Below are 27,478 nucleotides of genomic sequence, written 5' to 3' on the forward strand. Positions count from 1 at the left end.
GCTGAACTGTTCGAGCTCCTCTTGAGAGCATTAATGTAACGGAGGAAGAGGTGGGGTTTGGGGTCTGTGTAGGTGCAGAAGAGGGACTGTTCAACGTAACCTAGAAAGAGGCAGGCATAGCTTGGTCCCATGTGGGTATCCATGGCCACCTCCTTTGTCTGTAGGAAGTGGGAGGAATCGAAAGAGAATTTGTTGAGGGTGAGGACGAGTTTGGCTAGGCGGATGAGGGTGTCGGTAGAGGGGGACCGGTCAGGACTGCGGGGCAGGAAGAAGCAGAGGGCCCTGGGGCCATCTGCATGAGGAATGCATGTGTATAGGGACTGGATGTCATTGGTGAAAATGAGGTGTTGGGGGCCAGGGGATTGGAAATTCTGGAGGAGGTGGAGGGCGTGAATGGTGTCATGGACGTAGGTGGGGAGTCCCTGGGCCAAGGGGTGAAAATGGAGTCCAGATAGGTGGAGATAATGGGAACTGCAGATGCTGGAAATTCCAAGATAATAAAATGTGAGGCTGGATGAACACAGCAGGCCAAGCAGCATCTCAGGAGCTCTCTGATGAAGGGTCTAGGCCCGAAACGTCAGCTTTTGTGCTCCTGAGATGCTGCTTGGCCTGCTGTGTTCATCCAGCCTCACATTTTATTATCCAGATAGGTGGAGATGAGTTCGGTGGGCAGGAGCCGGCGGAGACAATGGGTCGACCAGGGCCATCCCCCTCCCATTCCTTCGACGATATGTCCATGCTGGGCCTCCTGCAGTGCCACAATGATGCCACGCAAAGTTCACAGGAACAACAACTCATATTCCTCTTGGGAACCCTGCATCCCAATGGTATCAATGTGGACTTCGCAAGCTTCAAACTCTCTCCTCCCCCCACTGCATCCCAAAACCAGACCAGCTCGTCCCCTCCCCCCACTGCATCCCAAAACCATCCCAGCTCGTCCCTGCTTCCCTAACCTGTTCTTCCTCTCACCTATCCCCTCCTCACACCTCAAGCTGCACCTCCATTTCCTACCTACTAACCTCATCCCACTCCCTTGACCTGTCCGTCCTCCCTGGACTGACCTATCCCCTCCCTACCTGCCCACCTAGTCTCTTCTCTCCACCTATCTTCTCCTCTCTCCATCTTTGGTCCGCCTCCCCCTCGCTCCCTATTTATTTCAGAACCCTCTCCCCATCCCCCTTTTCTGATGAAGGGTCTAGACCCGAAACGTCAGCTTTTGTGCTCCTGAGATGCTGCTTGGCCTGCTGTGTTCATCCAGCTTCACACTTCGTTATCTTAGATTCTCCAGCATCTGCAGTTCCCATCATCTCTGATCAGTTACAGTGGGACAGTTTTATGAAATTCAGACACTGCAGATAGGAATTGATAAGATCCCAGCAAACCACATTGTTCACATAGAAGTGATCTACAATACAAGAGGAGAAGTTCTAAACTATCTTCTGCGGTTGTAATAAAGAGTTCTAATATATCCAAATTCATGCGCAAAAGAGTTCTAATATATCCAAATTCATGTGCAAATTGATTTTGAGACTGCCTGCATCATCTATTAAGAAAGCCCATTTCTTTGAAACTCTGGAGTAAACTGACCTCTTCTGTTCTTGGATCATTTACATTTGAAAAGTTGCCACTTCCACGTTTCCTGACTCACTTGTTTTTGTTTAAATAATCACTCATGGAATGTGTGTGTTGCTGGCTGGGCCAGCATTTATTGCCCATCCCTCCGTGCCCTTGACAAATTGGTGGTGAACTGCCTTCTTGAGCCCCTGCACTCCATTTGCTGTAGGGGTATCCATGATGCCTATAGGGAGGTGGTTATAGAACATAGAACATAGAACAGTACAGGCCCTTTGGCCCATGATGTTGTGCCAAACTCTTGTCCTAAACCTAAGACCTATCTAACCTCCAACGCTACCTTATACTATCATCCATATGCTTATCTAATAGCTGCTTAAATGCCCCTAATGAGGCCGACTCCACTACCCTCTCCGGCAATGCATTCTACACCCCCACCACTCTCTGAGTAAAGAAGCTACCTCTGACGTCTCCCCTATATCTACCTCCGTTCACTTTAAAACTGCGGCCCCTCATAAAAGCTACCTCCACCTGACGAAAATGTCTCTGGCTGTCTACTCTGTGCCTCTGATCATTTTGTACACCTCTATCGAGTCACTTCCCATCCTTCCTAGGTCTAAAGAGAACAGCCCTAGCTCTCTCAACCTTTCCTCGTAAGACCTTCCCTCCATTCCAGGCAACATCCTGGTAAATCGCCTCTGCACCTTTTCCAACGTTTCCACATCTTCCCTGTAATGAGGCGGCCAGAACTGGACACAATACTCCAGATGTGGCCGAATCAGGTTTTTGTACAGCTGGAGCATAACTTCACGGCTCTTGAACTCAATCCCTCCATTAATGAAAGCTGGTTCTACAATATTGACAAGGTGACAGTAAGGAAACAGTAATGTATTTCTAAGTCAGGGTGTTGAGCGGCTTGGAGGAAGTCTTGCAGGGAGTGCAGTCATGGTTTAGAAAGTGCTGTCCAAGGAGATTTGTTGAATGTCTGCCACACGTCCAATAGATAATGCACACTGCTGCTACTGAGCGGAGGTAGTAGAGGGACTGGGTGTTTGTGGATGTGGTGTCAATTAAGCAGGCTGCTTTGTCCTGGACAGTGTCAAGCTTCTTCAGTGTTGTTGGACTTGCACTCAGCCAGGAAAGTGGGGAGTATTGTGCTCCTGAGATGCTGCTTGGCCTGCTGTGTTCATCCAGCTTCACACTTTGTTATCTTGAATTCCATTATACACCTGCTTTGAGCCTTGTAGATGATGGACAGGCTTTGGGGAGCCAGGTGTCTGTTACTCACTGCAGGATTCATAGCATCTCACCTGTTCTTGTAGCCACAGCATTTGTATGTCTAGTCCAGGTCAATTTCCGGTCAATGGTAGCCTCCAGGTCGTGATATTTGGGGCTTCAACAATTGTAATGCCATTGACTATTGAGGAATGATGGTTAGATTGAACTTACACACTTTATTTGAAATTATTAAGGCTTCAGGCTTATATTAAGCAATGAGCACTGCATTGCCCTTCACACTTTACAACTTTAATGGGGGGGGCGCTAAAGAAAAGGGAAATCTGAGAAATGTCTTCTCAAAGGTCATTAACACCACTCTTAAAGGAGACAAGATGTTGTATCATTACATAGTTCCTTATTGTGTCCTTTAAACATCTCACAGCACTTGTTTCGAGCCTTCAAGATACCTACAAAACCTTCAAGATATTCTGACCTCTTGCGCATTCCCAATCACAATTGCTTCAAGAGGAGGGAGTCAAGTTGTCAAGACTCCGGGTTTGGGAATTACTTCCATGTATCTACCTATCTACCTTAAAGCCTGTGTTTTTAGTCAGCTGACCCAGTACCCCCTTATGTGGCTCCATGGCATACTTTAGTTTTAGGTTTGTGAGAAGCACCTTGGTACAAGTCCTCTTAGGGGGAGGAAAGCTGACGTTTCGGGCCTACATCCTTCAAAACGTCAGCTTTCCTGCTCCTCTGAAGCTGCTTGGCCTGCTGTGTTCATCCAGCTTTACACCTTGTTATCTCGGATTCTCCAGCATCGGCAGTCCCTATTATCTTTGGTACAAGCCATGTTGTGTTCTATTTGTGTTGAAGCGTTCTTACTAAAATTTTATTGGTAAACAGGGAAATCGATTTGTAGGCAGCAGAGCCCAACATCCCAAAGCTTTCACTTTCTAATGCTACACCTTCCTTTTCAAAAAGTCCATTTAAATTTCAAAGTCCGCCAAACGGGGCCTCAATCTAACCCAAAACATAATTCTGACACTACCAGTCTTTTTCCATACTGTACTGAAGCAACAGCCTAAATTATATGGCCAATTTTGTCTCAACACAGGAACCCACAACTGCCTGATTTAGAAATGAGTTTGTTCCTATACAGCCAAGTCAACACACAACTATTTTAATGCTCTTTTGAGTGTTTTCACTGCCTTGAGATCTTCTAATGTGATCCACCCATTTTCTCCTCATTCTGTGTGCTTTTATAAATACTTACTAATTAGTTAGTTAACTTCCTCTCCAACAGTATTCCTGACTCTTGGCATTTTTGCTGCACTCAGTCTTTCACCTTTCATAAATATAAATTCGATGAAGAGACAGAGAATAGTGATATAGGTTTGTTGATGATACAAAGCTGGGTGTGAATGCAAGCTGGGAGAAAGACACAGATGCTACAATAAGATATTGACAAGCTAAATGAATGTGCAACAAAGTGGTAAATGGAGTATGATATACAGAATGGTAAGATTATTCTGTTTGGCTTCAAGAACAGAAATTTGTATTTTTTTTGAAGAATGGTGTGAAACTTGTAAATGCTTCGACAATCTTGCACAAGGAACACATAGTTAGTTTGCAAGTGCAGCAAGCAGTTGGACATATGGTATGTTGGCCTTTAATGCAAGGAAGTATAAAACTAAGGGATAGTAAGAACTGCCAATGTTGGAGGCAGAGATAACACAGTGTGGAGGCAGAGATAACACAGTGTGGAGCTGGAGGAGCACAGCAGGCTGGGCAGCATTAGAGGAGCAGGAAAGTTGACGTTCCGGGTCGGGACCCTTCTTCAGAAGAACAGTTCTGACCCGAAATGTCAACTTTCCTCCTCCTCCAACGTTGCCTTGTTTGCTGTGTTCCCCCAGCTCCACACTGTGTTATCAGCTTAAAACTAAAGCACTCTTGCAATTATATAGAGATTTGGTGAAATGCAGTTGCAGTCTTCATGTAAAATGAAGGGAATACTTACCTTGGAGATAATAGTGAAGCTCACTAGGGTCATGTCTTGAATGAGAGGTTATCCTATTGTTAAAGAGCTGGGTAAGCTGGATCTATGTTCTCTGGAGTTAAGAAGAATGACAGGTAATTTCATTGAAAACATTCAAGACTGTGAAGGGATGTGACAGCATAGATACTGAGAAGGCACAGTTTCAAGATAACAAGGTGTGGAGCTGGAGGAACACAGCAGGCCAGGCAGCATCACAGGAAAGTTCTTCTTCAGAAGAAGAGTCCTGACCCGAAACATCAACTTTCCTGCTCCTCTGATGCTGCCTGGCCTGCTGTGTTCCTCCAGCTCCATACCTTGTTATCTCAGACTCCAGCATCGTCTGTTCCTACTATCTCACAGTTTCAAGTTAAGTGGCTGATCACTTGGGATTGATACTGGGAGATTACTTTTTCATTCAAAAGGATTGTGAAATTTGGAATTCTCTACCCAGGAAGGCTGTACCTCCATCATTGAATAAATGTGAGGCTGTGACAGACACAGTTTAGGTCTCTCAGGGAACTAAATGGTATGAGGAGTGTGTAAGTAAATGAAGTCAAAATCAAATATCATCTAATGAATATCAGTGCAGGGTGTGGGCCAGAAATTCCTTTCCTGCTTCTATTTCTTTTGTTTGTTAACCTCCTTACTCCTCTGACACTCTCTGACCTGTTGTGTTCCTCCAGCTCCACACTGTGTTATCTCTGGCTCCAGCATCTGCAGTTCTTCTTATCTCCAAAGCATTTGTTCCACTACAGAAGGCCCCGTACCCCAACCTCCCAGGTTCAGCACTTGACCTTGAGTTACCTCTTCATCATGTCCAATTCCAATGTAGAATGATCGACAGGGTTTGTAGCCTCGTTTCAGTAAGAATTCCAGGCCTTGGAGGATTCCCTAGGGAAAACAGAATACTTAAATACAGATGCACCAGCACTGGAATTTTCTTTAAACAGGTTCTCGATATGCTTAAGAGTTAAACCTTGGCAAAGATCTTATGATTAGGGAAACACAGGGTCCACGATTGTCTGCGTTATGTCAGAACGTTCTACAACACAAAAATAGGAAGCATCACACTTAACGTGATGGCCTTTATCACAACTGAAGTGTCCTCCTCACCAGGGTGCAAACTTGGGTAGTAGTTATGGAAAAATCTTTGTCTGCTTAAAAATTGCGTTATCCGTCTCAAATCCTCTGGCTGAGTCGAATAGAATACAAATCATTAGGTGTGTAACTGTCTTCATTGCAAGAATGACAGGACATGCTGTATCAAGGCTTCATGGATGACATCTTCCAAACCTATGACATCTACCAAGGTTACCTCTGACAAGGGAACACCACCACACACACAAGTTCCTCTCCAAGCGACTCTCCGGTCTGACTTGGAAATACATTGCCATTCCTTCACTATAACTGGGTCAACTCAGGGTCTCGGCCCGAAACGTCAGCCTTCCTGCTCCTTTGATGCTGCTTGGCCTGCTGTGTTCATCCAGCTTTACACCTTGTTGTCTTAAATAAAGGGATGCTTTCCCTGACCGTGGATCTTCCTATACCCCAAGGATTGCAGCAGTTCAAGAAGACAGCTCACTTCCACCTTTTCAAGGGCGATTAGGAACAGACAATAAATGCTGGTCTAGCCAGCAATGCTCACAGCCCATGAACTCATCAGGGAAAAATCTCAAAAAACACAAATTTTATAAAAGCTGACAATTCACAGTCTCACACAATATAGATTGGACGATCTGTTGAACACAATCCATAAGCTCCTATACAGAGGCATTATTATAGTAAAATAAAACCGCTCAGAAAGAAGCCATTCTGCCCATCATGTCCCTGAAAAAACATTTCCCCTATCACTCTACGACTGCGAATATGTTGATTAAATCGACTCCTAAAATCTTTTCTGCTCCAAGGGCAACAAACCCAGTTACTGTAGTATCTCCGGACTTGCCCTCACTCTGTGTGGTGCTGTGGCCAACAGTGCACCACGTTAGCTGCCGTTCCTGTTTATTCTCCTGAATTCCACGTCCCACTCATGCTGCACTTTACAAACTAATAGCTGACACGGGTGGCAAGCAAATTGCTAGCCAACACCACATTGAATCATAGGTCACCCGTGGAAGAAACTACTATCAGACCAAAGAATAGTCTGAGCCTGACGTTGCAAAGAGTTAAATAAACCCAACTTTTCGAATCAGCCTGTCTCTGTAAAAAGGGCTTCTCATTCCTTCGCCATGTATAAGTTGAAGATTTATTAAATATTTCAATTACACAAACATTTCCTAGATTTTGTTTTATTCTGCATGTACTAGTTACTAGGCTTTCTCTTCTTACTCCCATGGTTAAATTAACAATTTGCTTATTTTGTTTGCTGGATAATTCATTTGAAAACATGCCAAACGAAATGCTAGATAAAGGTGCAATTGCAACATTTAACAGACATTTGGACAGGTACAGGGTTAAGAAAGGATTAGAGGGATATGGATCAAATGCAGGCAAATAGACTTTAGGAAACCTGGTTGGCGTGGATGGGTTAGGCCAAAGGTCCTGTTTTTGTGCTGTATGATTCTGAAACAATTCCAGAGTTCAGCAGATACGATTCCCCTTTCTTATCTCATGCATTTTATTCCAGGCCTGAAGTTAAAGCCAACTCATTGCCTGACTAATTGGTGAAAGTGCAAAGTTAAACAGCTTTATTTCACAAATGTCAACCTGACCACAATAAAAGCCAACTGGATTTTTATGAAGTGACGTTGTAGGAAAGTTGTGTTTTAGGAAAGGAAACTGATTGAGCTGGGCAGACCTTACAGCTGTATTTTTCTTCCCCCAGCACAAAGAATGACGAAGGATTCCAGAGTGGAAAACTCTAAGGAATAAAATGATTGATTTGGCATGTGCAATAATACATTTTCCAGAGATGGATCAGGCAATGGGTTTTAAACAGTTTGCCGGAAATTGAGTTCGAACATTTAACTTCAGAAACTTGTACCATAAGAGATGACTTGTCGTCCATAGACCCACGTCCATATACATAGCCATCCTTCTCCTCTGCAGAAAACGGTGGAACATCCCACTCTTCTTCCAATGCAGGGACCACATCCAGGTGGGCAATCAGCATGAATGGCTGCAGGCTGTCGTTTGATCCATGGACAGTAAACAAGTGACTGTAGTTAGCGATAATCTCATGTTGTACAAAGTTCGATGAGAACACAGTGGGAAATACTGCCAAGAAACAAAAAATGGATAATGTAATCAGGTAATGAGCAGATGCGGCTTTTGAGTTTTTCTTTAAGATCCTGGTTTTTGCAAGCGTCTTTGAGAAATGAATGCAACGCTTTGTCCCTGCATAGCAGATCCCTTGTAAGCCTGCCGCAGAATTTAAAAATGCTCGTGGTAAGAGAAGGCAGGAGAATGGGGTTGAGGAGTAGATTGAACGCCAGAGCAGAGGGTCACCGGGCCTGAAATGTTAACTCTGATTTTCTTCTTCACAGATGCTGCCAGGCCTGCTGAGCCTTTCCAGCAACTTCGGTTTTTGTGTCAGGGCAAACTCAACGGGCTGAATGGCCTAATTCTGCTCTCTTCTCTCTCTCTCTCTCTCAGTCTCTTAAGTGACAAGAATCATTTCTTTGCCATTTCTTTATGACTTAAATTCATAATGTTCATCAGTAGTTATTTGTAGAACCTAAATGTTGTGTATTTACTAATTTGCAATATATTTTGTATTGCTGTCTTACCGCAGAACAAATCAGATATGACCCCTATACTAATGAAGGCTTTTACCATTTTTTTGCTCTTCACAGATGCTGCCAGACCTTCTGAGTTTCTCCGTGCCTTTTTAAAAATGTTATAAATATGCTAGTTTTTATTGAAGCACAATGGCAGTGTTACTACCTCTGAGCCAGAAGCCCTGGGTTCAAGTCCCACCCACTCCAAAGGCATCCTTGTGTAACATGCCTGAGCAGGTTTATTAAAAGTATCGACACCAGGTTTATTTACACTGCTTAAGAATATCAGCCATCACAAGTTCTCTACACAACATGTTCCCAGATTAGAGCTCTTAAGTATTTCTGGAAGCTTCTGTTTCCTCTAGCTCTCAGAGCTACACCCATGTTTAAATCAACTATAGTGGAAATAGATCAGCCAACCGACTAACAAAGAGGAATTTACTTATTGAACATTGCATGAAACAAGCTTAAACAGACTTCATGTAGTGTGCTTCTAGCCAGATGCTTATTGTGTCTTGAAAAATATCTTGGTGATGTCTTGCTTAAAACATGAGTTTAATACCTGGAATATCACGTACAATTCTGGTGTCCTTATCAAAGGAAGGATACCCTTGACTGTGAAGGAACGCAACAAGGGGTTCACCAGTTTAACCCCTGCCATTGTTTTATGACAGATTGAGGAAACCGGATATGCGTTCTCTGGAATTTCAAAGAATGAGAGATGGTCTCATTGAAACTTCGCAAGATTTTTATAGCATATAACGATGTGGACATAGATAGGATATTTCGAGTGGGCTGGTGAATCTGATAGCAAGGAGCATGGTCTCTGAATAAGGATCGGGCCATTTAACACAAAGACTTGGAAGGATTTCTTCACTCAGGTGGTGAACCTTTGGAATTCACTCCCACCGTGGGTATGGAAGCTCAATTACTGAGCATGTTTGAGACAGAAATTGGTAGATTTCCAGACCATAGGGATAGCATTTTAGATGTTTTTTTTTAAAAGATCAGTCACGGGATGAGGGCTTCACCGGCAAGACTAGCATTTATTGCCCACCCCAGAGGGCAGTTAAGAGTCAACCACATTGCTGAGGGTTTGGAGTCACATGTAGGCCAGACTAGGTAAGGATGGCGGTTTCCTTCCCTGAAGGACATTAATAAACCAGATGCTGCCCGACCTTCTGAGTTTCTCCTGTGCTTTTCAAAAAATGTTATAAATATGCTAGTTTTTATTGAAGCACTGTGACAGTGTTACCACCTCTGAGCCAGATGCCCTGGGTTCAAATCCCACCCACTCCAAAGGCATCCTTGTGTAACATGTTTCCCAACACCGGTAATGAATTCATGGTCATCATTAAACTCCTGGTTCCAAATTTTTAAAAAATTGAACCCAAATTCCACCACGTCAGGTATTTGAACTCAGGACCCCAGGATGTTATCTGGGTCTCCAGATATAACAGCCTAGTGGTAATACCACAAGGTTATCACCTGCCCTATCATCCCTGTCCAATATAATGGTGGGGTAGGCTCAAGGTGTGAACGTTCCTATGTTCCCCTCTTTAACCTAAATAAAATGAGGAGAAGCCTTGTTCTTCTTAGCAAAGTGCTAACTACACGAGATTCTCACAGTTTATTTCAGAAAGCACTGCACAAATTAACTTGTGTGCTATCACTCAATAAACCATAATATTTTCCAAATGCAAATAAATAAAATTGTTTGGATGACAGAGTGGACATGAAGCACAAATGTATAAACACTTTCATAGTTTATACTTGAATATAGAGTCATTCAGCACAGGCACAGGTCCTTCAGCCCATCACATCCATGCCAACCACATTTACTAAACTGTTCTCGTCCCATTTGCCTTTGTTTGGCAGAGGAAGTATTAGTGGCAAGTACAATGACAACATTTTAAAGATATTTTTACAGGTACATGGATAGGAGTCTATTAAGACATAAAACGACACAATTTATAATTGAAGATGTAAATATTTCATGACTAAGGGTAAAGAGCAGCTGAGTTTCGTCCAAAAGCTGTAATTAAAATGATGGGCTGAATATCCGTCATTCTGTGATTCTATGATTAAGAATCATCTCAGAATCTGAAGCCAGCCAAGTGGGCAAGTCAAAATACTACAATACAAGATAATCACTTACACCAATTAGAATACAGAATGCAACTCCAGTGGTTTGTTGCAGGATTGGAGAAGTACAATAAAATTCCAAAATGAAAAGCCAGATCATTCTGTTACTTCTCAAGTGTTCAGCTGAAGTGCACCACCGTTGGGGAACTGCCTAAGGAGGTAAATATTTTGGTAATGGAATAGCAGCATGATAGCTTAATGGTTAGCACTGCTGCCGCACAGCACCAGGAACCTGGGTTGGATTCCACCCTTGGATGACTGTCTGTATGGAGTTTGCACATTCTCTCTATGTCTGAGTGGATTTTCTCCCATGGTCCGAAGATATACAGGAAAGGTGGGTTGACCATGCTAAATTGCCCATGTTCAGTGTTCAGTGCCATGTTCAGTGATGCGTAGATTATGGAGGGAGGGGTCTGGGTAGGATGCTGTGAGGGTTGGTGTGGACTTGTTGGGCCAAAGGCCCTGTTTCCCCACTGTAGGTTTCCTGTGGAGAAGTACCATTTTTAGCAATTGTGGTGGCATTATCTAAACTACATTAAAATTACAAAATAATCTCACCATTAAGAGTTAACATGACACATATTTTAAAAAAAAGCTCTGAGATAAAAAAGTGACATGTTGCAAAATCTCTGAAGAATTGCACAGAATGAATGAAACAGAAATAGACCATTTGGCCCAACTAGTCCAGTTTGGTCGTGATGCTGACATAAGCCTCCTCACACCCTGCGTTGCCTGATACTCTCAACAATCCTTTTGTTCTTTTCTTGTGTGAACGTATCCAACCTCCCCTATATTCACCTCAACTATTTCACCATGCAAGTTCTTCATTCTAAACATTCAATGGTTAAAGACGTTCCCATTAAAAACTCGACTGGGTTTATGAGTGGCTGTCTTACTTTTATGAAATAAAAAAGTTGTGGGGCAAAGATAGAGAAAAGAATGGGCTTCATTTAATATAAGGCACATATTCCATACTTTATATCGGAAACAGTGTGAGGACGTGAGTTCCAATCTCAATAAAGTCGAACTCTCCAGTATTGAACTGAAATTGATGCTATCTTTTGGATGGATTGTTAAACTGAGTCTTTAACTCCTCTGTCAGGGGAAGATATCTGCCTTTGAAGTACAGCAGGGGTGTTATCCACAGTGATATAGCCAATATTTATCTTATCGACAGGAGCAGATCATCCGTACATTATCACTTTGGTTTTTGTGGGAGCCTGTTGCGTTAAAATTGTTAGAGACAAAAATAAGCTCCAGATGCTGGAATCCAATGTAGACAAAGAGGAGGCTGGAACAACACAGCAGGCCAGCCAGCATCTGGAGGAAAGGTGCAGTCGACGTTTTGGGTATTACCCTACTTCAGGACTGGATGTGGGTTAGCGGGAGCTGTAGATAAAGGGGGTGGGAAAGGAAGTAGTGGAATGGCGGTGGTAGGTGGGCGCTGGTGGTGGGTATGCCCTGGTAGGTCAAAGGGAATGCAGCAACAATCCCAACACAAGTACTTCATTGGCTGAAAAGTCATTTCAGATATCCTGTGATTGCAAATCTTATTTAAATACAAATATTATTGAAGTACACATACAAATCTTATTTACCCTCCCTTTCTTAACCAGAACAAGCCATATTGACAATTAAGGATCTGTTAAAATATTTTCAATTTAATCTTTTCAGATATGCTATTGCACGCCTCTGGAGTGGGTGGGACTTGGACACAGGCCCCCTGACTCAAAAAGCAGGCTAATTACCACTGCACCAAAGCAGCCTTCCAGGCTCTGTTAGATATTTTCTAATTAACCTGTTCAGGGCTATCATTACACAGTTCCAGAGAAGGTGGAACTTGAACCTAAGCCTTTCTCGAGGACGCTGCCACTGTGCCACAATAACCGTATGAGCCACTGCTCATTTTTTTTGAAACACATATCCAGAAGTGCTATTACACACAATTAAACTTCTCTCTCCCATTGTCAAATCATCTGTGCCTTTTTTTCATCCGTTAATAACCACTAGGTAATCACCTGTGTTTTCCAATTGATTAATTTATATGCAAAGCCCATTAACTGCAACAAAACTTTATCGATAATTAGATATATAACATAGTACATAATATAATAAATAAATAATGTGTATATACTATAGTTATATAACATAATATAGATAATTAGACTCTATTTATCGTTTTAAGGAGTTTCAACTCAGAATTAATAATCACTGGTGGCACAAATCTGGTCTTGGGACATTTTAGGTTTGCCTCTTCTTATCCCCGGGCCTTTTCCTTCCCTTCCTTTCCCTTTTAGCCACAGTTGGTCAAATTGTCTGTCTTTTCACAGCTGTACGTCAATGTTAATCTTCACAGGAACCCCCTCGGGAGAAAAGCAGTGGCAAGCAGAAAGAGAAGGACCTCCCTCAGGAGACTGACCAGCAGGCTACACAAAATGGAATTTCCCTTACACACTTGGTCAGTAAGCAAACAGAAGATAATTCTTGTTTGGGCTGGAATACAGCTCTTCATCTTACTTCACGTAAAGTACGATCAATTGTTTTACCATCATTCTGAGACTGTTGCATTTACTCACATCCTCATACAGTGGCAGGAAAGGAAAGGATTCTGGGAAGATCAAACTACTATTTCCTACAAATAAAGGAAGCACTGTTATTTCTATCTTCCACATTTTCTGTACTATAAAACTGTAATCCCAATTGAATCCGTCATTGGCAAAAAACTGTTAAAAGATGTTATTTCAATGGAGTTTATCTTCACTTGAAGACATGTCCAGTACAGCAAAGAAAAATGGAACTCGGTCTTCATAAATCAATACAAAGCAGCTCTTTCACAATTTTATCTGGGATGGAATCTTGAGCATCATGTTATTCCAGGCTCCACAAACAATTTACTGGTTCTCAAGTGACATGACGGCAGAGTGAACATTATCACTTCTCCTCAATCACATTCTGCCATTTAAAAAAATGCATGCTTTCAAGTTAAATTACACAAGTGAAACAAGGTTGTTTTGGTTAGATACAAACATTCAGCTGTGAAATCAGACTGTGATTCTGCTAAGTCATGAAACTTAATAACAAATTGAGAAGGAAGTGCAACAGCAGAATAAACTCCACACTCTTCAACTTTCGAATACCTTATCCAAAGAGACTTTGGATCTATGTGCCTTATGTATCTTGAAATAGGGAGGAAATTGAAGCATCTTGCATGGCTCAGTCACAATACAGTACTGTGAATCTAACCTTAAAAATATCTTAATGATACATATATTGGGGTTTTAAAACTGTGTTCAGCTGCTGAGTATTTATTCTCATGCGTATTCATCTTCATTTGTCCTCCTATCTACAGGGCGAGATCGCAACCTCTAACTTTTCGAGGCAGCTGTTGCTCAAGTTCTGTCTGCACTTCAAACCCACCCTCCTGATCTTTCACAGGACACAATGGCCTAGTGGTATTATTGCTTGACAATTAACCCAAAGACCCAGGGAATGTTCTGGGGACCCAGGTTTGAATCCTGTGAGGGCAGATGGTGCAATTTTAATTCTATTTGGAAAGAAATTGGAATTAAGAGTCTCAGGATGACCATGAAAGTGTTTCCGAGTGTTGGGAAAAACCCATCTGGCTCACGAGTGTTCTCCAGAGAATGAAATCTTCCATCCTCACACAATCTGGTCTACATGTGATTCCAGACCCACAGCAATATGGTTGGCGCTCAGCTGCCCTCTTGCCAATGAATGCTGGCTTAGCAGCAATGCCCTCATCCAGTGAACAGACAGAAAAAGAGATTGAAGACCCCTGTTATGGGTCTGTTTCTGAACCAAGTCTTATCGTATCTCTTCGGTGGCAACATCTATATTGGGGTGTCCCTGGAGAAGGGACAGCGTGTCCCTGGCACACTCAAGATCTTCCTTAACTGGTGGAACTTTGGGCAGCTCAGCGGTTAGCACTGCTGTGTAACAGTGCCAGGGACCCGGGTTTGATTCTACTATCCGGCAACTGTCTGTGCGGCACTTAAAACGTTATCCTAGTGTCCACATGGATTTCCACCAGGTGCTCCGGTTTCCTCCCACAGATTAGGTGAATTGGCTGTGCTAAATTATTCCATTGTGTCCAGGATTGTGTAGGCTGGGTGGATTACCCACGGTAAATGTAGAGTTATGAGAATATGGTGGGATCTGGTTGTGGGTGGGATGCTCTTCAGAAGCTGGTGTCAACTTGATGGGCTGAATGGCCTCTTTCCACACTGTAGGGATTCTATGGTGAGTACCACAGGGACTGTAGTTCATCCTCAGCACCCAAACACCAAATATTAATACAAATTTTGAAATTTTCCTTTGTGATTTTGATTCTTTTACAGTGCCGTTGAGTGTTGTCACTTGTTAATTATATTTATTAGCCAATTGTTTCACAAAATAATGTACACAAGAGCGCACAGACATTGTGAATATTCAATTGAAAGTGTATATTATGTAAAGTGTGTATGAATGAAAGCTTTTAACTTTATAAAGACTTAGCTCCTTTGAGTTCTAACAGTGCCCATTAATCTATAATGTTGAAAAAAAAACCATGTTATAACCTTGTCTGACTTATGTAGCTAAAAGAATGTTGTGAAATTGTTATCCATTATTAAACTTCCATTTGTAAAATATGTTAAAGCAATGGCAATACACTTATTTATTTCAGAATAATACTAATGGAATTAACAAGTTAAAATTTTGACAATTCTGCAATGCTTTATTTTAGAAACTGTAACTTTCAGTTCACTCACAGGAAGTAGTTTGTTTCAAAACATAGTTCCTTTGCATATTCTATGTAACCTTAGCAACAAGCAGACATTTAGCATGTCTCTAGAGTTTAAAATGTTGGCATACTTATTCAAGTAACATTAGAAAAGTTACATTTGGACAATTTACTGTAAGTAAACTTCCTCTTCCTCACTTCACTACCCAATTTATGCATGTATTTATGTGTATCTGGAAGATAAGGAAATCCTTGGTCAGCACTTTCAAGATAATGTTTCACCCCACCCGCATACATTTCCTGAGCTGCAGTTTAAATCTTCTTTGTTGACCTTTGGTCAAGGTAGCCATTATAATCATCATCTTCTCTGATGTGATTTCAACATCTCCATCAGTAAATCTTAGAGTTATTTCCTTCATTGTCTGGGATCCTGATTAGGAACATGTCTAAGCTATGGAAACTTGGCACGGACACACAGCCTTTTCCAGCTGCATTTCGAGCAGCGTCCGAATGCACAGCCCCTTTCCATGGAGAAAAATGCCACAAGATGCTTAGCAGATCGGAGGAGAAAAGCAAACTCACAGGCTTTGAGTGGGGTGGGGGGAAGAAAGGAGAGGTGGGTAAAGCATGGTTAGATACAGATTGCGAGAAAGAGTCACATGGGAGGGTGACGATACAGCAAAGTACTGCCTATCCATTCTCCAGTCAGTAAGAGCTTTGGTGACTTCTTGTAGCTCACTGCACTATGTTGTCTGATAGCTCTGGGCTCAATGTTCTCATGCAGCTGAAATGCCAGAAAAACAATGAAAATAAGCTGTCTTTGCATCACCAGCAGCACTTACTTGTATGAAAAACCTGCTCAAGAAGTATCTTGCTCCCAAATTTTGTCTGTTTCTTTTTCTTTTGGAGTTGTATTCTTTTAAAAGAATATTAAGCAAGGTCTTTCACCAGCAGACATTTACTGATCCCCATTAATACTCATTGTTAACTGAAGAGGGTGGAGGTGGGTACAATTACAACTTTTAAACGACATTTGAACAGATATATGGGTAGGAAAGGTTTAGAAAGACCTGGGCCAAATGCAGACAAATCGAACTGGTCAGCATGGATGAAGTGGGCCGAAGGGTCTGTTACTGTGCTGTACACCTCTATGACTCTAACAACATTAGATAGCCTTTTAATTGCACTTTGCAGTGATTATTCTTCTAAGGGTCTCATACCTTTTTTCTTCGAGGCTCTGGGAATTAAAGGCAGCGAGCTATTACCCACCACCTAATTTAATGTTTATTTAAACACACCACACTTCAGTCTGCATTAAATTTTGTTTGGCAGTCTTTCCTTAAAAATGAATTTTTCTTTATTGTAGCATGAGGTTCAAAAAGTAATATTAAAGTGAAAGAGATAATCTTTTGGTACAGTTTACAAAATATGGACTTCAAGAGACTTTAAAAAGTAGACAAACACCTACACTGCTTTCCAGCACAAGATTTTACAATAATTACAGACAGATAAAAGCATTTGGTCCATCTTTATATTGCTGTTCAATGTCTCTCGCCTATTGGAGTTCTTTTGGGACAGATGAAAACAAATTGAACACAAAAATTAGGAGCAGAAGTAGATAATTTGTTACTTTGCGCCCTCTGCCCTATCCAATAGCTGAGCTGATTCTGGCCTTAACTTTAGAATATAAGAAATTAGCGCTGGAATGAGCCATTTGGCTCTTCGAGTCCATTCCATCATTCAGGGAAGAGTCAGTCATTGCCTAATGGAAACATCAACTATTGTTTAAATAATTCTTTTTTTTCTGCTTATGAGCTGGGTTCTAAATAAATGCTGAACATTAATGCCCGCACATAAGCTCAGGAGAAAGCAACAGCCTCTAAGTGGCTGAAGTGGGCAGAATTTGTGCAGCATTCTATCCTTAATGTTAAAATTCCCATTCGTAACAGCTCATAAAACAGTATTCAAAGCCACTAGCCAAGTATTGGAAAATGAGATTAGAATAAATGGATGCTTCGTGGTCTGTGCTGACATGATGGGCCGAAGAGCCTCTCTCTGTGCTGTAAAAGATCCTTTGGGAAAGCAGTCTGGACAGCCACTTGCAACTTACCTGCAGGATGGAAGGACACAAGCTGAGCCTTATCAGACTTATTGTTTTACGCATGTAAACAAGCAAATCAAGGCTTTATTTCCCCCTCTCCCCAGTGCCCCCAATACCTATCCCTCTAATCTTCCTTCATAGCTCAGAGCAGAGTTTGCAGATCAGCCCTTGTTATGCCCCTCAGCATTAGCTCCAGAGCCTTGGGTGTTCTCTAGTTTCAGGCCAGCAGAGATGAGTTTTGTATTGCACTTTAATCAAAGCACAATCAAATTTGATCAGTACCTCTTTTGCCTTTTCTACTGCTTGACTTTGCGGTTCAAAAATTAGAACTTCAGTCAAAATGTTGTCAATTTATTAAAACCCATCTGGAAAAAATATAGGATAACAAAGTGTGGGGCTGGATGAACACAGCAGGCCAAGCAGCATCTTAGGAGCACAAAAGCTGACGTTTCGGGCCCTGTTACAGTGTCACATGAAACATTTTCCATGATTTTTATGCGCATGCATCAAGTGAAAAATTAGAATTGTGCAAGGAGAAAGCCTGGTTGAAATGAAATGTCCAATCATGTGACCTTTGTAATAGGAGAGGTATAAAACATCCCCATGTCCGCCAGCTTGAAAAACGAGCGAAAGCTTCAAAAAAGCTAATGACGTCTGGAAATCCTTATAATTTCACGTAACAAATAGTTTTACTGAAAGAAAAGTGGGGCTGTACACCATATGGAGTACTGCTTTTTGCATTTTATAGGCTTGTTATATATGGACTTGGGATTCTTGCATACAGGCCAGACCAGTGCATTAAGTTTTCTCAATGTCCATCACCTACTAGAGTTCTTTAGGGATGGATAAACAATTTGGAGCAGAAATAGGTAATTTGTCATTTTGAGCCCTCTGCTCAATTCAATAAAATCATGACTCATCTGATTCCGGCCTTAACATTCGAAAATTCGAAAGTAGAGCAAGAATAGGTTATGAAGCCCTTCAAATTCACTCGACTATTCAGTGAGATTGGGGCTGGTCTTTGACTTCAACATCATTTAGCTGCACTATCCATGAATCTTTGAAGTTCTTTAACATGTAGGTATGTTCTGATCTTGGTCTTAATCATAGTCAATACCTAAGCCTTGCAAACGCTCTGGGTAAGAAAATTCCAAAGACTCCCTACCCCGAGTGAAGAAATTCCTCATCAGTTCTAAATGGGTTACCTGTCATTCTGAGACTTTGTCACCTGATTGTACACTCCTCCCAAGTCAAAGGAAGAATCCTTCCTGTTGAGTTCTGCAAGACCTTGGCATGTTAGTATGAAATTATCTCAATCTTCTCAGCTCCAAAGAATAAAGGCCCAATCTATTCAATATTTTCTCAAAGAACAGTTCCTCCATTCCAGACAATAGTATGGTGGCCTTTGTTGCCCTCTTTCTATGGCAAGTATGTCTTTCGATAGGGAAACAAAGCAAAACTGCACACAATACTCCTGGTGTGGTCTAACCAAGGACCTATATAATTGTAGTGAAATTAGAGCTGATGTTTTGGGTCTAGTGACCCCGAAGTGTTATAAAGATGGGTCACTAGAACTGAAATGTTAACTCTGATTTCTCTCCACAGATGCTGCCAGGCCTGCTGAGTTTTTCCAGCAATTTCAGTTTTTGCTTCTGATTTCTAGCATCTGCAGTTCTTTCAGCTGTTTATAATAATTGCAGTCCTATCCTCAAATCCTCTCGTAACAGGTCCAACATGCCATTTGCTTAGATAACAAAGTGTGAAGCTGGATGAACACAGCAGGCCAAGCAGCATCTCAGGAGCACAAAAGCTGGCATTTTGGGCCTAGCCATTTGCTTACTTATTTGTCTGCTGAACTTGCATATTAAAATTCAGTGATTGGTGAACAAGGATAGCCCATTAAAGTTCAACACTTCCCAGCCTCCCTCCACTTAAGAAATAACTCCATATTTCTGTTTTCTTTTTCAACCAAAGTGGATAATCTCACAATTCTGCACATTATATTGGCCAATCTTCAAATCTTTTCATTCTCCTCACAACTCATCTTCCCATTTAGCTGGGTGCCATCTGCAAGACTAGAATGCAACATCTATTCCCCACATCCAAACCTTTGATATACATTCTGAGCAGCTGGGACTCATGCAATAACCCTTGAGAATCTGTTGATACCAGTCATCACTTGCCAGCGTGAAAATGGCCCATTTATTCTCACTCCCATTTTTCTGTCCATTAACCAGTTCTCATCCCGTACCAGGAGATTTCTCCTGATCCCTGTGCTCTAATTTCATTTACCAACCTCTTGCATGCGGTCTTATAAGACACTTTCTGATAAGCAAAATATATACCAAATGCACGACACCTCTTTATCTACTCTGGGTCCTCAAAAAACTCCACCCAGATTGTTAAACATGATTTCCTTTTCGTGAATTCATGTTGACACTGCCTCATCCTAACCCCTAACTCCATTTTCCTGTCTGCATTTCCATGATCCTTGACTCTTTTGTTAGTCAAAACTCATAGGTACTCAGTTTTGAATACATTCAATGTCAGCACAATGTAGACTAAAAAATGACCTCAAGCTGAGGGGATGGACAGGAGAGGAGATCGTCCAGAGATCTATATTAACTGTCCTGCAGACATTGGTTAGACGGCTTCAAATGAGCATGTGATAGGTACCTTGGCCCCAAGAATTAAGTTATATTAACAAGTGTTTGGAGACATGAGGGCAGTTCTTGTCAGGAAGATGTCTTCTTTAGATGGAAGGTGCACTAGGAATGCTGGAGGAAGACTGGGGGTAAAGAATTTCTTCTCAATTTGCTAGAGTGCAGAATACTGCCGTCACAAATTACTGAGCTCAACACACTCTGTGCCAACCATACACTTGACTGCCTGTTCTCAGTATGTCTGGCTCCCAGCACTAACATATTATAAACTTCTCTTGTTTTTTGAGGAAAAGAGTTCCACAGACCAACGAGCCTCATAAAATGTAGCTCTTCATCTCAGTTTTTAAAAGAGATACAGCTCTATCTTTTAAACTGTGTCTCCTAGTTGTAACCTCACCAATAAGGAGACACATTAATTCCGTCAAGTCCCTTCAGGATCTTATATGTTTTATCAAACTGCTCAAATTTTCTTCATCAGATAACCCATCATGTCGTGAATCAGTTGAATGAGCCTTCACTGAACAATATTATCCTCATTATAACGGAAGTATATACTTCTCAAGTAAAGAGACCAACACTGTACATACCACTCCTGATGTGTTCTCACTAAGCTCCAGTGCAACTGTAGTAACGTTTCCCACTTTTATACTTAATTTTCCTTATAATAAATGGCATTATTCCACGTGCCTACCTAACCCTCGCTAAATATTTGACTAATGTGATCCATGTAGGAGGACTCCCAGATCCCTCAGCGCAGTCTTGCTCAATTTAAATAACACACTGCTTTTGTATTCTTGCTGCATTCCACATTTTGCTCTGACTGCCAACTTTTTGCCCATGATTCAACCAGTTTAAGTACCTTCATAGACTCTGTACTCTTGACAACATACTTTCTGCTTATCTGTGTCACCTACTAATTTAGATACGTTCAATTTTGCCAGCACTTGTCGCTTATTAAACTGGAAATACCTGTAGCTGAGCTGTCAGTACTACTCCTTGGGGCATGCCACTGGTTATAGGTTGCCAACTCAAAAATAACTCATTTATCTCTGCTCTCTCTTTCCTGTTAGCTAACCAATCTACTATCTGAAGTTAATGTCACTACCTAACACATGAGCGCTTACTTTGTGTACTGACATTTGATGTGACACCTTATCACATGTCTTTTGGAAATCTAGCTATATGACATCCATAAAGGTTCTCCTCCGTTTTCCTTGCCTATTAGCAATGATACCAAGTTAGTTTTGCCTTTTGCTTTGCCTAATGACTGGCTTTATGCTTAAAATTTCACTCTCTCTCCCTCTTCACATGTTAACAATCAGTGTGCCTTTCAAATACATTGAAACAGTTATGACTCATCTCCAGTGGCAGAAAAGCCCAAATAAACATTTGTTAAAAAATTACTTGGAGCATGATGTAAGATCTGCTATCAGAGCACAGATACCTTTTAGGTTTTTCAGAAAGAACTAATCAGTATTAAATAGGCCCTTTAAGTTTCAGCTCAGTGAGAGGGAACACCTGATGACTGGGGATGTTTTGTGTAATTTGTAACATGTTTGCAGAAAATAAAATCACATCGGGTGATCACAGGCATGCTGAATCAGCGCGTGTTTTCCAAATGAATGCAAACGGCCATGAACTGAATTAAAAAGGCTGTCAGTGTAAAATAAGAACAATTTTAATGATAACGTTGGTTAAATTAGCTTTGAATTTCTATTCCAAACATTGCATGGTACTTGTGCTTGGCCATAATTCTTAAGGTTTTCTCAAATCTACCATATGGATCTGATCTCTCCCTCCTTTAAGATTGGTCATAAGGTACACCGCTGCCTTTCAAAGATAGAAATATTTACTCCATCATTTTCTAGTCAATACAGGGGTTCTACCACTTCACACCTACACTTCTGTAAGGAATTCTTGTTTAATTGGCTATGCCTGGCTGCTACCTGGATGGATCAGAGTCTACTGGTTACTAAGGCAGCAGCAGCATTTGAAAGGGGTTGTAAATTGCAGTGAAAATCAATCAGACAGTGGATCAGGACCATTGTGGAGGGGAAAGGACTGTAGCATTGCAGGGGTTTGTTGGAAATTGAATCACAACCATTTGCGTTGAAGGAAGGAGACGATAAAGATTTCACTCTGCAATAATTGAACTGAATAGCTCATTGCGATACATCAGGGTAGCACAGATGTGCTTAAATTCCTGGTGGATTCTAGCAAACAGCAATAAATTGACTAAAATAAAATAAAGAACTGTGGGTGTTGGAGATCTGAAACAAAGACAAGAGCTGCTGGAGAAACTCAACAAGTCTGGTACCATCTGTGGACAGAAAACAGGCAACATTGCGAGTACAGTGACCCTTTGAGTTCTGAAGTTCTGAAATGTTAATGGTTTTCTCTCCACTGATACTGCCAGAGGTGCACAGGCGCTGGATCTGCAAATATGACTGTTGCACAGCAGGGGAATTGGTTTTTATGCTTTTCAATAGTACCAAAATGATATTATGGTCCCTGTTCTTATTGGTATTTACTTATTCCTAGGTACTTCATTGAATAGTTGCTTAGAAATGTCGTTACAAACTATTCTGTCAGAATCTCTCCCAAATTAATATTTTGATACTTTTTTTTGTAATTTTCCTCTTTCCTATAGCTTAGTAACCCATCGTGTTATTGCACATTTCTTTTGATTTTCTGATTTCTAATTTCCCCCACAGTAGTAGCTGTGCTCTCTCTCCGTCCAGTTACTGATTTCTTTTAGTGTTAGGGCCCAAGCTAAGAGCCTTGTGTGTGCACCCCATTTTGGAACAATGTGTTGCAATAAAGTTGAATAATGCCATCAGTACGAACAGCAGATAAAAAGTGAACCTGCTACAGAAGTCGATCTTGCATACAAACAAACTGTTCTCTGACATCAGTGACCTAGGATTTTGAAGTTGTGGAGATACCAGTGTTGGATTGGGGTGGACAAGGCATCAAATCAAATGGCATCAGGTTATTGTCCAACAGGTTTATTTGAAAACACAAGCTTCCCGGCATTAAAAGGAGCAGTACAGGATAATTGGGAAACTCTAGTGATTTCAGGTTACAACAGTGTTTCCTAAATGTTTTCCCATTGTGGCCCCATTCGGAGGCTTGAAAAGAGTTGCAACCCCTGGGTGAGCGGTCAGGCCGGGAGAGGAGAAGACGCCATTAGAGAACGGGAAAGTCAGGGCTTGGCCATCTCTGCCTGAGAGCTTAATCCCAGTTAGGGTCCCGGCCACTGCTTTAGGAAATCCATGGAAATTAAGGGACTGAGTTAGTTGTTTTATTGTGGGCTCACTGTGATGTCTGTCATGTGAGGACTGGGGGGTGTCAGTAGAACCAAACCTAGCATGAATCAGCCTGAAGATGTAGAAAAACAACATCAAGCACTAACATTATATTAAACATTGTCTTTGCAAAGTATAATTAGATGGGGCTCTGCCCATGACCTACAATTATACTTGCAGTTGTGCATATTCATGTTTGCAGCTGGCAGTCAGTCAGGCATCCTCCCTGTCATGCATTCAATAACATTTTCCTAACGTAATCAAACATAACACTTGTTACTGGCATAATGCCTTACGTAAAGATGTATGAAGTTGAATTTCTCTCAAACTTTAAATGTTGACCTTAATTTATTCATGTGCTCTTACACTCAATGATGATCCAGCAGCTCCCAATTTCAGCAAAAAAAGACAGTATAGGCTGAGGCAAGGGGGAAGAGATGGCTGTTTGAGTGACAGGATTAGCAATTCAGGAGCTAACACTCTAGGGAATACAGATTCAGATCCCACTGTGCCAATAGCTGGAACTTGAGTTTAATTAACAAAAATTTGGAATTTGAAGCTAATCTGATTAATTGTGACTAGATTATGGCAGAATGCACCAACAGACAATGTATGGTCAATTTATTGTGGGGTTATAACCCCCTATTATAATCTTTTGCCCATGAGGCGCAGTAATTTAGGGGACTATTGTCACTTGCAAACCCACTCCTCACAAAATACCTCAGCCACCGATTCCCAAAACAGAAAGCGAACCGACAGAAGAAAACCTTTTGTCACCAGGAATCCACTGGATCCTGACAATGGACTCATTTTACTGCCAAGTCAACTTCATAAAGAATTCAAAACAGTACCTTTAGGGAGAAAGTCTCCAAACGCTTCCAGGGCGGAGATGTCAAAGTCAGCGGCGTTGTGGCTGACAGTGCGGATGCGAATTGCCTCTTTCAAATTGCCCAGAAGTAGTTTTCTTTCAGACTCACTGAAGTTTGCTGCAAAATTTGCATGATTCCTATCAAAGGCGCTGGAATCCAGGTTCCCGGCGGCGCTGAATGTGTGGGTCCTGATCAACAAAGCGCTCAGAAAGATTAGAAACACAGACAGCAGAAGCAGCAGGATGATCAGGGCGACTTTAACCTTGCCTCTTGTATTTTTCATCTCTCCTGTCCAACATAAAATAAAACACACCCCACTATCCCGGCCCCAGTATTACTTGCAGTAGCACCGACTCCCGCAGTTCTGCGCTAACACAGCTTTATCTCTCTCTGTCAATTGCAGTACTTGGGGGAGCTGTAGTTCCTGTTCTCAATCTAAAATTAAACTTGTGTTGAGCACAATCACATGCGGCTGTCTCACCCCCTCCCTCTCTCCCTCCCACTCCAAAGCACTGCCTACCCCTCACTACCACCATCTCTCTCACACACGGAGACATGAACACAATTCAACAAATTGCTGGAGAAACTCAGGCAGCATCTGTGGGCAGAGAGCAGAGTTAATGCTTGGAGCCAGGTGACTGTTCATTGGAAAATCCAAGGTGGACCCTACCAGTGGGCTGCCGCACTGTTGGAGGTGCCTTTCTCCACATCGCAAAATTGTTACAGCATTGAAGGTAGCCACTCACGAGGAGACATAGCTTTAAATTGAGGGGTGACAGATATAGGACAGATGTCAGAGGTAGGTTCTTTACTCAGAGAGTCGTAAGGGCGTGGAATGCCCTGCTTGCAATAGTAGTAGACTCGTCAACTTTAAGGGCATTTAAATGGTTATTGGATAAACATGTGGATGATAATGGAATAGTGTAGGTTAGATGGACTTCAGATTGGTTTCATAGGTCAGCGCAACATCGAGGGCTGAAGGGCCTGTACCGCACTGTAATGTTCTGTGTTCTCCTCGGTCTGTCATGTCTGTGCTAGGTCTCTGAATGAGCATTGGGATTTGCTGCCATTCCCTAACCCTTTCCCCAAAGCCCCGCTCATGACTTCTATTTAGATAATCACCCAATGCATTGTTCAATGTTTCAATGGAACCTGCATCCATCACATCCTCAGGTAGTGCATTGCAGACCCAAACAACGTGGGTGATTATCAAATCCCTTTTGCTTTTTTGACAAATGACCTTGTTTCATTCTCGATTGTTTTATGAGAAGGAATATTTTCATGACCTTGAAAATTTCTACCAAATATCACCTCAGTCTTCTCTCTGACATAAAACAGTCTCAACCTCTCCAATCTGTCCTCAAAACTAATGCTTCTCATTCCTGGAACAAGTATTACTATTCCTGGTCTGTATACGCTGTGTCGGCATGTCAAAACTGTCTCCAAAGCTGATTTCTGGTTTCTTAAGTTATTGCCTGCACAGACCTCGGAGGTCTGTGTAAAAGAGAACACAAAGGCCTGCAGTTGTCAATGCCAGCATTTATTGCCTGTCCTCACTGGCCTTGAATCAGTCCATTCCAGAGGATAGTTCAGAGTTAATCATTTAGCTGTGGGTATGCAGTCACGTGTGGGTCTGATTGAGGAAGATAAGTATTGTATAATGTGATGGTTATAAACGCGTTAATGTTGAAATTACATTAAGTTCCGCCCACTCTGTCAGACAAACTTTGGTTGGAGGACCAGGTGGTCTAACACAAGGTCCAGATGGGCTCAGAAGTGACATATCCGGCTTCTCATTAATTAATTATAACCAGCTAATCTGCACCCATCGCAATCATGCAATAAGCTGCCTCTTGGTTTGTAAGACAAATACCTCTTCTTGTTAAGACTCATCAATTCTCTTCCACTAATAATGAGAAACCCGTAGGCTCAGCATAGAAAGGAAGGTTCCCAGATTGATATTTTAATTTAAAATCTGTAAGTTTTCTTTGTGACATGACTTTTGTTACAGTGCTTCCTAGGGGCTACTTTCAGATTGGGTTCAATGTCGTTTAAGTTGTTCAAAAAGCAGGAAGGAAAATGGGTGGCAACATTCTATCTTAACCACCCAGAGTTCAATGTAACAATTGGCAGATTTTCTTCCTGAAATCAGATAGAATGAGAATCCCACCACTTTTGACCACCTCAACTCTACAGTCTCCTCCATCTTTACAAATACCCAAGGAATCTGTATTGTTCAAAATCATCTCTTCTGCTTCCTTCACTTTATTCTTCCTGACATTGGTACCTGTTCCTTCAACTGTACAGATGTTAAACTATGAAATTCCTTTCCTAATCTTTTCCACTTCCCTCTGCTCCTTTTAAGATGCCTTGATATCCCTTCCTTTGTAGCAGTGAAATTATGATTGATATGCAGCTTGACATGGGGCTGGTGAGCTCAGTCGGCTGGACAGCAGGTTGGCAATAGACTGGGTTCAATTCCTGTAGTGCCTACGTCACCGTGGAGGTCCTGCTTTCTCAAACTTGCCCCTCACCCGAGGCATGGTAGCCCTCAACACCAACCATCTCTCTCTTTCTCTAATGAGCGAGCATGCCCCTGGACACTGTACTAAGTTACAGTAACTACATAAATGGAGGTTGGCATGTTGGCTCCATCTATTCTCTCATGCTTGCTGGGCATGTTCTATGAATGGCATTCATCGCCATTTTCTTTGATTGTCATCATTGCCTCCCTAAACTCTCAGGAGACATGCTAACCACTTCATGAAACGCAGATAACTTAGGAGACATTATTCAATGTCACACCAAAAGAACAGCCAGATTGTTTGGGGCCCAAACATGTCTAAATTTCTAGATAATGCTATAGTGGAGGTCTTGTGGTGCAGTGGCAATGTCCCTTTCTCTAGGCCAAAAGTTCTGAGATTTGAATCACATGACAGGTCTTTTTTGGCGGTGGGAGGTGCATTTGTAGCCTGACCAATCCAGTCGATTGCCAGCCTGGAAATCATTCCAATTTGCCTGATGCTGAGTATAAGAATGGGTGAGTTTCCTGGCAATGGCAAACCACTGGGGAGTTTTGCCGATTAGGGTGGACCATCCTAGTG

The 27,478-nt window shown here is 41.8% G+C and overlaps 1 protein-coding gene across 1 annotated transcript in view; it reads right to left on the minus strand.

Moving 5' to 3' along the window:
* LOC125462663 (N-fatty-acyl-amino acid synthase/hydrolase PM20D1-like) overlaps window positions 1-24,795 on the minus strand; it is a 78,270-nt gene extending 53,475 nt beyond the window's left edge. The window contains exons 1-3 of the mRNA XM_059653353.1: window positions 24,357-24,795; window positions 7,812-8,044; window positions 5,633-5,719 (exon numbers count right to left, since the gene is read on the minus strand). Coding sequence (XP_059509336.1) covers window positions 5,633-5,719; window positions 7,812-8,044; window positions 24,357-24,657 — 621 coding nt within the window. The 5' untranslated portion in view covers window positions 24,658-24,795. The remainder of the gene's footprint in view (window positions 1-5,632; window positions 5,720-7,811; window positions 8,045-24,356) is intronic.
* Window positions 24,796-27,478: the final 2,683 nt, after the last annotated feature.

This window comes from Stegostoma tigrinum, chromosome 21 (genome assembly GCF_030684315.1).
Source record: "Stegostoma tigrinum isolate sSteTig4 chromosome 21, sSteTig4.hap1, whole genome shotgun sequence".
Lineage (NCBI taxonomy): Eukaryota > Metazoa > Chordata > Chondrichthyes > Orectolobiformes > Stegostomatidae > Stegostoma > Stegostoma tigrinum.